The 11569-nt window shown below is 30.1% G+C and overlaps 1 protein-coding gene across 2 annotated transcripts; it reads left to right on the top strand.

Moving 5' to 3' along the window:
- The first annotated feature begins 249 nt into the window (after positions 1–249).
- Positions 250–9551, top strand: LOC130453306 (serine/arginine-rich splicing factor 7-like). Of its 2 annotated transcripts, none has more exons than XM_056792968.1 (5): positions 250–416; positions 521–637; positions 892–1107; positions 1661–1822; positions 5156–9551. In XM_056792968.1, the coding sequence occupies exons 2-5, from the start codon at positions 534–536 to the stop codon at positions 5271–5273; spliced, it is 600 nt and encodes a 199-aa protein (XP_056648946.1). In that variant the 5' UTR covers positions 250–416; positions 521–533; the 3' UTR covers positions 5274–9551. The 2 variants fall into 2 exon arrangements, with proteins under 2 accessions (XP_056648946.1, XP_056648947.1); XM_056792969.1 differs by having other exon boundaries at positions 4993–9551.
- The last annotated feature ends 2018 nt before the right edge of the window (positions 9552–11569 follow it).

Genomic DNA, 11569 nt, shown 5'->3' with positions numbered 1-11569 from the left:
AAAATCGATGATGGCGAGCTTGTTTTAATGTATTATGTTGGTAGCAAAGTGCTACATTGCCAAGTTTCCATTTTTTTAAAAATTTGATAAATCGATAATAATTATTCGACTATATAGAATCTATATAATATTTAATGTCACAAAGATATTTTTGTGTATTATAATGTTCATTAAATTGGATATGACCATGAAGTATTCTCACTTTAAATTAATTAATTGATTAAGTGGCATCAATGTATGCTGGATGCCATGTTTGAAATTGATAATTGAATGCAAAGGGGAGTGTGGTGCGTTATTTTCGTCCATTTTACGTTTAGTTTGGTTGCAGTAAAGGCGTAATTTATTATTACAATTAGTTTTTGCATTCGTTCTAGTATATTTAAAAGATATAATTGATTTAAACTCTCGAATTTGTGGTAAGGCAAAGTTTATAAATTATATCCACGCTTTTGATTTTGCTACATCATATCTACAGTACAATTTTCAATTATTCATTCATTTTACTTATATTAAATTACAGGTACTGTTTCAAGATGAGAGATTCGCCAGATTCTACGTCAAAAAGGAGTAGGAGCAAGAGTTCTAACAGTAGCACTAGCCGGAAAAGTAGGAGCAGAAGTGCCTCTAGCGTATCAAGGTAACATAATTATTAAAATACATGTAACAACTAAATATTAGCAATATTTATAAGATAAATCTGAAAATGTTTTTTTTCTTTACCATTTAGTCTCTACTTGAGAAAAATTGTTATTTGTTGAGCTAAATTATGTAGAACTTCTTCAGTTGATTATCAAACAGTTTCTTGTCTTGTTTTTGCTGGTTGTAACAAATATTAATATCTAATTCAGTATTAGAAACTGTAGTGTATTTAGAGTTTATTATATTCATTAGATCTCGCTCAAGAAGCCGCAGTAGTGAAATTGACGGCTACAGATTACATATTGCAGATATAGGTGATGAAGTTAGGCGTTCAGATTTAGAAAAGTTATTTACACCATATGGATGCTTGAAAGAGGTATGGATGACAAACAGTACCCCATGTTTTGGATTTGCTGTGTTCACTGAAAAGAAAGCAGCAGCCGCAGCTTTGAAGGCATGTGATGGAGCGTAAGTCTATTACATTATACAATTTTGAATTTTATATAATTAAATATACTTCACTATTATGGTTTTTTTACTAGAATATTTAATTTTTGTATAAATCTTGTAAATCTAAATCTTATATATTCTATCAACAAATATTTATTCTTCTCTAACTTTGATTCTATATTCTTAAATAGTTTAACTCTATTAAATATATGTGATGAACATAAATCAATGATATCCTTGAATTTCACAGACAATGGAATAATGATGTTTATAATGTAAATTGAATATTAGGTATATTATATTAATTCGGGATTATACTATTTGACCTTGGAAATATCTACTACTTTACTAAAGGTTTTCAACATTTTGTTTGTGACAATTTCCAACTTTAATAATAACTAAAAATAGATGCCGTATGGTAAGGTCATTATTTTCAAAATATAAATTTAGCACATTATTTAGTCATTTTGTAGATTTTAACTTTTCATAGCAATAGCTAAGATCCATTTATATTGGTTGTCTTCATGAGACTAACTAGTCTCTCATTATTTATTTTTTTATTTTATGTCAGTGAGGTTGCTGGATGTCGAATCCATGTTACGTATGCCAGACCTAGAACTCGAGGTTCAGGACGACGTTTTTATAGCAGTAACATGCGGTGTTACCAGTGCGGATACACAGGCCATTTCTATCGTGATTGTCCAGACATTAATGGTGGAGACAAGAGAGACCGGTATAGTATATTTGCCAACGATTTGTAATTGATAACATTTTGGTATAACTAAGTATATATTTCATTGAAAATTTTGCAAATTATATTGATTGATCTTTTTTGTGGCTGTTTCAATAATTATAACTATTAATTACTATAATATATATATGTTCATGAGAAGGTTTTACTTTGTTTACTGGTGAAATTTCAAATTTTGACCATTCAATTTGCTTGTAAAGAGGTGATTGGAATATGGTTAAAAATGTGCAAATAATGGCCGTATTTTCTATTGTTTATATAATGTTGATACAAAGATCAATCAAATTTTCACAGCTTTTTTCGTGAAATAACACATAGCACAGTTGCAATAACCAACCATTTTTTTGCAAATTAACTTCATCTTAAAATTGTAGTTTGCAAAATTTTCCTTCAAAATATCATTTCTACTCTTGAAAATAATTTGAAATCAGGTTATTAATTTTTCTAAATGTTGTGGAAGGATAATAAATAACTAGTGTCACTGACAAATTTATTTAGTATCTTTTTATGTAAGTTGGTAGAGTTTTCAGTGTCTTTAACTATTAGTGATATCTGCCTGCCAAAAACTAGTGTTTGTATATCAGGAGCAATTCTGCACCATTAGTCGTTTTGTGTGCAAATACTAAATAAATCATGTTTATTTACATTCATGTTGGTTAACTATGTTGCCTCGATTCCTCAAAAATTTTTCTCCTTTTTCTCTTGAGTTCTGTTCTTGATTACCTCTTGTTTATTAATGATGCTTCCAGCTTCAGTTATTTTTATTCTTAATCTATTGTCTTTATTATTATAATATGTCCTTAATCGATTCAGTTGTTTCTTGTTCTCTATCTGTTATTTTTGTTACTATTCTAATGTATTTGCTTTTTATCTTGTACCACCTCCATTCTTAGATATTTTGATCATGTTAATTTTTGCTGCATCTTTTTTGTCAATTTTCTAATTGTCCGTATGTATATTATAGTTGAGACTGTTATCACATTAAATATTTTCATTTTCCCATAAATATAAATATTTTTGAGTTGAAGTATTGTTAGTGCTTAGTGAATTTTTGTTGATTTATTTGACCAGTTGCATATTTCCCCATCTATTTCCTTGTCTTATTTCACTATTTCTATGAGGTTTTCGTTTGTCATTGTTCTTTGAGAACCAATTCATTAATCATTTCAATTTTCATTTTCCACGATTTTATTTATATTGACTTCCATTGTTACTGGTTCATTAGCTTTTGGATTTTGAAATAACTGGATACTAATTTTGAAAGGTTCCATATTTCTGTATCCATTTGTTGTACCCACATGTTCATGCTCTTGATTATCTCTTCCATGATAATTATACATAATTAAAATTACAATTACATAACTTTTTTTTACTTTAACAATCTTTCAGGAAGATATGAAACATATCCCACCTTCTATCTTATGATACTAAAAAGTTTTAGGGAGTCTAACCAAAAAGTATTGTCTATGGTGGTTGAAGAAAATTCTGTTTATAATTCACACAAGTTTATGGCAGCCTATTATCACCACTATTACAGTTATCAGAGACCTATTTTTCAATATATTTGGGTTGATAACCAATTATTTATGTCAAGATAAAATACTCCCTTTTTTTCTAATAAGCAGTGAACTAATGATAGATTGAAAAACAAAATGATTTTAATACCAGAGACAAAGAAATATATCTAGGAATAAAAATGAAACTAAAAAGGATTTTTTATTGTCAATACTCGATTATAAAATATATAAAAATCCAGTTCATATTCCACACCATTTCATGTTTTATCATACAACTTCAGTCCTGATTTTTTTAAGTTGAAATATTTTTAAATTGTTTTCAAATGTGGGTCATTCAAGTATAATCATTTTGCAAATTAACTGGAAAATACATAATATGCAAAAATGGTTATCCTTTATATATTTATTTATCAACCACATCTTATTCATACATAAAAAGGTGTTAAATTTGTTAGACAAATGTTTTCCTAACATCCAATCTTGAAATTAATCAAGGACCTGCATTAGAATGCCAAAGTTGGCAAACAAAATGATAGAAATTACTATTTGATATTTCATTTGTTATATTTCATATTAAATTAATTGTATGTCCTCTGTGTTTGATACTATATAAATAATGTGATTTATCTTCTCCATACCCAAGATAGGTAAAAAACTTTTTCTTCTACTTCTGTCTTTATCAAAAAATGATTGGACATTTGCAATTTCTGTAAATATATTGATCAAAAGATCATGAATATCAAAATAATTTTTTTTGTCCCATGCCACAATAATTACAAGTTACACAATGTATCTTGTGCGTTATTTTTTTGCGACAACTCTTATTTGTTCAAATATCATTAATTTATATTTCCATATAAGTCTAAAAAGCTTTCCAATAAGCTCAATTTTTGGACAGAACAGATGTAGTAAATCATTCTTAAAAGATAGATATGTCAACACGGACTGTTTTAAATATCAATAAGAGAGGAATATCTCACCGAGCATTGTTTAGGTATATTTTCAAGGGAATTAGGTAAGGTTTTCAATGATAGTTTCCTAGTAGCTTGACGTTTTCTGATACTTCTAAAAATTCTCATTAAATTTTTATCAATTTACACCAAACCTCGTCACATTAAATATCTATATCTTCCTCTATTAGTAAGAATCTGTTTAGTAGTTCATGGCAAACATATTGAAGGGGAGAACTTTGTTTTCTAATTTAAATTGTTTTTCTCTGATGAGATTTTATCATTTGTCATTTAATTATTATTAATTGCTTTATAATAAAAACTAATAATTGTTTGATTGTGTGAAATAAATTTCAGTATCATATTCTTTTAATCAATAGATTTAACGTTTTTTGTTATTTTAGAACTAGATCATAATTGATGAATTTTATTTTTATTTTTTTCTTCTGCAACAAAACTAAATCAAATAGCATCTTGAATTGCTTTAGAAACATATTAATATATAAACAAAGATATACTTATTTAACTTTTTTTATGTTATGTAATAAGTAAAATGAATAGTTGATAAATGGTAAAATTGCTTACTTAGTTACTTTTAGCCACGACGAGTTTCATAGATGTTGTTCACCAATAAATTGCTTCACAGGTTTTGTTTTTCCCTAATTGTTGTTTTGTGATTTGTCAGGCACATGGTTGTATATTTATATGGTTTGGTAAAAAGAATAATGTATGGAATAGTATGATGGGCCATATTGAGTCGTTGACTTGGCGTGGACAAAAATAGCTTTAATAATGGCAAATTGTGTCTGGTTTGACATATGGTTTGATTGTTGGGTACATGTTTTTAGTTACGGCCGTTCTAGAAGGGACAGGGACCGAGACAGTAGAAGAAGATCGAGTCGCAGCGGTAGATACGATGACAGATCCAGGCGAAGTGGTGGAGCAAGCAGCAGACGTCGAAGATAGATACATTCTACTTGCGTTATTTCAGGTAGTATTTAATTTTGTTACAGTACAGTCTCCGATTCATAATGGATGCAATTATGTACATCAAGAAGCCATTTTTTTATGTATACATATTACTTATAATTTAAAGTTTATCGGCCCGTATAGAAATGAGTTGAGTATTCCAATAAAATTGCGATATAATGAAATGTAGAGTTGAATTTGTGAAATTCAATGTAGGTTTGTGTAATTGTACCAAAGATAAATATCACTAATGAATTTTTCAGAAACAAATAGATTATTGAAAGTACAACATGTATTAGAGAAAGACGAGCTTTATTTCAATATATTTGTCAATTTGATTTATTATTAGCACTAACAATCTATTTGAGTATTAGTTGTAGATGAATTGTATTCATCTTGATTAATATAAAAATTAGTTTTGAGGTAACCTGTATGTAATATTAGACTGGTGCAGATAAACTTTGAATTTTCTCTTTTGCACATGTACAATTTCAAACGTAATTGAATTATTTATTATTTAACAAACTTATTTTCTTTATGAGTGTCGATTTAAACGATGTAGTAAACTAAATTTTTACTTTATAAGAAATTAAAAATTATTAATCTAATTATTTTCAGTGCAAATAATACTTTCTTTTATTGAAATTCAATTTCTCAGATTACTTCCGATAAAACTGTGAAAACTTCGATATCCATTCACCTTTTTGTCTATTATTTTTGGTCATAAATAATTAAATTAGAAATAAAAAAAGTTTCAGAAAGTTTTAAAAATTCAAAATTGGTGTGTGCAAAAATACTAGGAAATTTAGTTTTTTGAAAAAAATAGTCCCCCTATTATACATAGGTACCGGTGTTTATTCCAGTTCTTGAAACACTTCTCAAACTTAATTTTTTGTAAATAGGAACTACTAATAGTAGGGCATCCTTGTGGAATTTTTTGGCAAAAAATTTACGAACAAGCAATGTGAGTATTACAAATCCTGCCCTTTCCTTGGACTACTTCACGCCAACGGCGGTAGGCAGAACAAGTTAGTCATTCATTTCATTTTTTTTCCTTTATATTAGTTGTGGATCTGCTGGAATAACCGTGTTGTTTATTGTCTTCAAGCTTATAAGCTTATACCACTCAAACTTTTGATTAACACCTAGCAGATTAATTATATTTTCCCATTTATTGACATTTCACACAATTTATAATATTTTCTCACGAAATTGAATGAAAGCATTTCACAGTGAATACAGGATAAAGTTTTAAAATACCTTAGAGGTGTATACAAAACGTAACAATTTGGCTGACTCCAAACCCTTCAAATTTCAAAATTCCAGTTATTTTCTGTATGTATCCCGTAAATATGACAGTAATAAACTCAAATTATTAAACCCGGTATTCACAAACAACTTTAATCGAATCACTAATCTTATTATTTAGACCGTCTAAATTGATATTGAGAACACTGAATGAATTCATTTGATTATTAGGTTTATATAACCAAAAAAGGAATATATGGTATTTGAAATTTGTTCATGTGCATTTGATTGTTGCAGTTAGGTTTAAGTTTTTACGGTGTTCCTGATGAATAATTTCATTTTATTTTTGTTTCTGAGAACAATTTTCAAATTTTAACAGAATAATATTTATATATAATTTTATTTTGAATGACAAGAATTTCAGGTGCAATTTTTGAATTAATGTGTTACAGTAATGATTAATTTGATTAGTAATAATGACATTTCCTTAAAAACCTATGAACCTAAGTTATTGTTCTTCAAACACGGTATTCCTTAACCAATTTGGTTGAAGAACACTGTGCAAAGTATAGACACTATCGATGTTTCAAGTTGTGAGTTTTTGCACAGTATTTGATATCATCACTTCGAGTAGATATGTTGATTTTTTATAGTTGAAACAATAAATATTTGTTTGGACATTGCATATTAGGGCATACATTTGAATATTGTGAGATTTTTAAGAAACTTTTTAACTAATCTAAATGTATATTGCACCATTATGTACATAAATAAATATCGAATTTTTTCAATTAACATTTTTCAAAATTTCTTCAGTATCCACTAAAATTCTTTATACTATTTTGTCATCCAATCGTTATTTCTTGATTCTTAGTTCAGGAAGTTAATTGTTTAATATATAAACAGAGTTTTCTGTAAAAGTAATTGGGTGTCTGTCTGACTGAAAAAATCTAATTGATGAAGGTCAGTCTATATTTGTCACCATTTTAGTGTTGCCTGCTTTATAAATTTTATAAATGGAACTCGCCACATTTAATAACCAACATCAAAATGTTCGACAATACCTATATTTTATTATACAGGGTGCGGCAGCATAACTTTCTTTTTTCAAAAGTTAATAAAACTTATTGTATGAATCAGAAAATTTTTATTCGTTTTTTATAATACAGGCACATACATAAAGTTTTGTTTTACTGAGTTTTGAAGATCAAATCAGTTAGGTGACGTCCCCCATTCTCCATACACTGAGTAAACCGATTTCTGGCGTTTGTCATGACTCTTGCCAGCATAGCAGGCGTTATGTTGGCAATTTCTTCCTGGATGTTCGTCTTCAAATCTTGTAGGGTCCTTGGACGGTTCACATACACACGGGATTTCAAAAAACCCCATAGGAAATAATCACAAGGGGTCAAATCGGGAGAGCGGGCTGGCCACTCCAAATCGCCCCTAATTGAGATAAGGCGCTCTGGGAAGTGTTCCCTCAAAACAGCCATCGATGTTCTTGAAGTGTGTGCCGTTGCTCCGTCTTGTTGGAACCAAGTGTCCCCTAAGTCCAACTCATCTAGCCGTGGGAAAAAAAATTCCTGTAACATGTTTACATACCGGTGCGAATTCACTGTCACTGTGACTTCATTTTCCTCAAAGAACCAGGGACCAATAATTCCACGTGAGTAAATTGCACACCACACTGTGACTTTAGGTGAATGCAAAGGCCGTTGATGCAATTGTCGAGGATTGGTATCAGCCCAGTAGCGCATGTTTTGTTTGTTTACGGATCCACACAAATGAAAATGGGCTTCATCACTAAAAAAAAACAATAGCGTCCTCAGGAACGACTTCCAGAAAAACCTCACACGCGTTCCTCCGAGAATTGAAGTCACGTTCAGAAAGTTCCTGCACAATTGCCATCTTGTATGGATGAAAATGAAGATCATCATGAAGTATTCTCCTCACAGAACGATCGGAAAGTCCAAGGGCAGACGCATGTTTGCGCGCAGAACACCGTGGTGATCGCAACACTGAAGTTCTAACTAACTCAATGTTCTCCGGTGATCTAATGGGCCGAGGGACTCCAGTTCTTCGTCTTGTCACACTTGCAGTTTGTCTGAACGTAGTGACCCACGTAACAATTGATTTCCGGTCCGGGACAGGGGCCAAGGGGGCTAAATTAAAGCGATTCCGAAAGGCGCGCTGGGTTGCGATCACAGAACATCCGCTCGAAAAGTAAACCTCAACGGCAAACGCACGCTCCTCACTGTTCCAACGCATGATGGCGACTGAACTGTGCCGGGACAAAACTTTATAGTCCCCCCTCTCGAACGAGACCACTAGCACTCCGTTACGACATCTACCGACTAAATGGCGAACTTTTTAAAAAAGGAAGTTATGCTGCCGCACCCTGTAGAAGGCTAAAATTAAATTGTATGAATAATCTCATTTTTCCTTGTAAGTTTGATGTTTTTTGTCATTGCATAAACAAATCCTGAATCTAAGTTATGTATCAAATTTGAGATATATTCATAATTTTTTCAATTTATTGTGCCCTGACCTAAAGGTTAGTTGAAACAAATTGTTGTGTGTGCACAATACCGAGTATAAAAATTGACTTGTACATACTTTAAAAATGTTGATGTGAAATTCTTATCAGGACCACAAAAAAGTAGATATACTTAATTTGTATTCAGAGAGCCCAAGTTTCCGTCAATAATCTATTATTTAATATATAATTAGCAAGGTGATACTGGAATTACAAAATTTTGTTTTTGCATGTTGATGAACTTGAACTAGAACACTAGAGTGAAATCAATAGGTTTTCTTAAAGTGATCTTCTAACAACTGGTTTAATTTTTTTCTGCATTTTTTTGAAGAAGAAACAGCAGTTCTCTGATTATGAATAGTTATGTAATGTTTCATATATATTATATAATTTAATGGTGAAATTGTTAAACTTACCAAAATAGTGGATGTGAGATAGATTTATTATAATCAACATTTTGGAACCAAATAAATTATGAATTTCTACCTGTTTCAAAGTGTTTTATTTCAAAGCTTTTACAGAATAAAATTATTGCCTTGTTAAATGTACCAAACATCTCAAACCTTTTTATATGTTCAATAATGGCTACATTGGTTGAAATCTAGTGGTACTATTTTCAATGCGCTAAACTGGGGAATTACTGGTTTGAAAGAGAAAATTATTGTTGAATCCATTATTTGAAGATTATAGACTATAAAAGATCACGCTTCGACCAATAGAAGAGGATGAATGAAAAATATTGCAAAAAAGGGGGCAAATAAATTTCTTTTGCAACGTTACAATTCATGCGTCTCGTAAATATAAAATTTAAAAATCAATAATTAAGAATGCTACTGAAGGTGCTGTTTAAGGGTGAAATCTGAATTGCATGTCAGATTTTACATGGTTTTTCTATCCTCGGAGGATCCAGCTCGGTTTTACGCATTCGCAAGCATGTATAACCTGTATGAAGTATTTGAAACGAGAAAGAAAATAGTATATCGTCGGCACCTTAACAGTGGTACATTTCTTCCCATTTAAACTATCCATATAGAAGTATTGCATATATTATTGGAACAAACTCCATTTTTTTTATTTTAAATTTGAACATGTCACAAATTGTCAATCTTTATTTGCGGCCTAAATACAAGATCCTTGATTGAATATTTGTAAAATACGAATCCTATGGAAGCACCTCTTTGAAACTATACTTTTTACTGTATACACCTTTTTATAGTCTTGTTCATTAAGTAATGCATATTCCCAATTTGTCTCTTAATCCAATAATATAACAAAAATTTTAATCCAAGTAAACAAAAATGTAAATATAAATAAATTTGAAATAAATGTAGACAGAACGTCAATCCTACAGTTTGTGTTTAAAGCACAACTTTGAAGCCCAATTATCTATCTGGCATACAAAGGGGAAAACGGAACTGTGCTTGACGCACAGATCTTAAAAATAATAATTTGGAACATGGGTTTGAAGCAATGTGCACCCATTTGCTTAATAGAGTGCTCAAATTTTGTAATTGGAAAGCAGCTATTGGTTTCCTATAAATTGTGATGCTGTCATGAATTAACACAATGCTGATTACTTGTTACAAAATATGATGGCCAACGCCTTGACGTCATATATCAGTACTATATTTGAAATTGTACTGGTATTTGTTTACATCTATTGGCTATTATAAAAATAAGTCCTGTTTTGTTTTAAAGATAATTTGACTTATCTGACAATTCTGATGGTAAAATGTTACTTCTTATGACAATAAAATATTCTATCAAGATTACTTCTCGTCTTCATTTTACACTTTTTTACCAGTACAATGGAATTCATCATTATCACTGGTCAAAATACTGGGGTATATTTAGGAATATAGGCTTGATAAGGCATACTTGTAAATGTATTACTAACTTCAATTTTGATAGGATGCAACAACTACTAAAAATTCGACATTCATTATATATTTAGAGCAAGAGAGCCGCATGTTATATATTAAACATCAAGATAGTAGCCTTGTATATAATCTTTGTTAGTAGCTACCCTCAATTAATATCGTCTAAAAAATTTTTACGATAACCAGTCTTACCAACTCAATCACTACATGCCATCTATTTATTTTTCTATTTTTATTTAAATATCCACTGAATATACCAAGAATAACCAATACATGTGTAATATAGTTGTAGATAGAAAATTTTGCAAAGCATTGATATGTTTTAAAGTATATTTATAATTAAATTAATTTATATTCAATGCAATGTTGCTTCCAATTTTTAGGCACAGAACCGAAAAATAGAATTCAGTTTGAAATTGACAACAAATTGCACCATTCTAGCACAGGGCAAAGTGTATGTTCTGTGATTCTAACACTACTTATTTTCTTCTCATGTACTTATATTATTCTCGATATAACACAAAATATAGTTTACACATTCTCTAATAATTGGTTATTTTTTATCAATATATTCTATCTAAATGTAAAATAAAGTATTATAATTTGCTTAGAAAACGTTATCTTCAAAA

Source organism: Diorhabda sublineata, chromosome 2 (assembly GCF_026230105.1).
Source record: "Diorhabda sublineata isolate icDioSubl1.1 chromosome 2, icDioSubl1.1, whole genome shotgun sequence".
In the NCBI taxonomy this organism is placed as follows: Eukaryota; Metazoa; Arthropoda; class Insecta; order Coleoptera; family Chrysomelidae; genus Diorhabda; species Diorhabda sublineata.
Note: the sequence above shows the minus strand (reverse complement) of the source record. Positions and strands in the feature narration are given on the sequence as shown.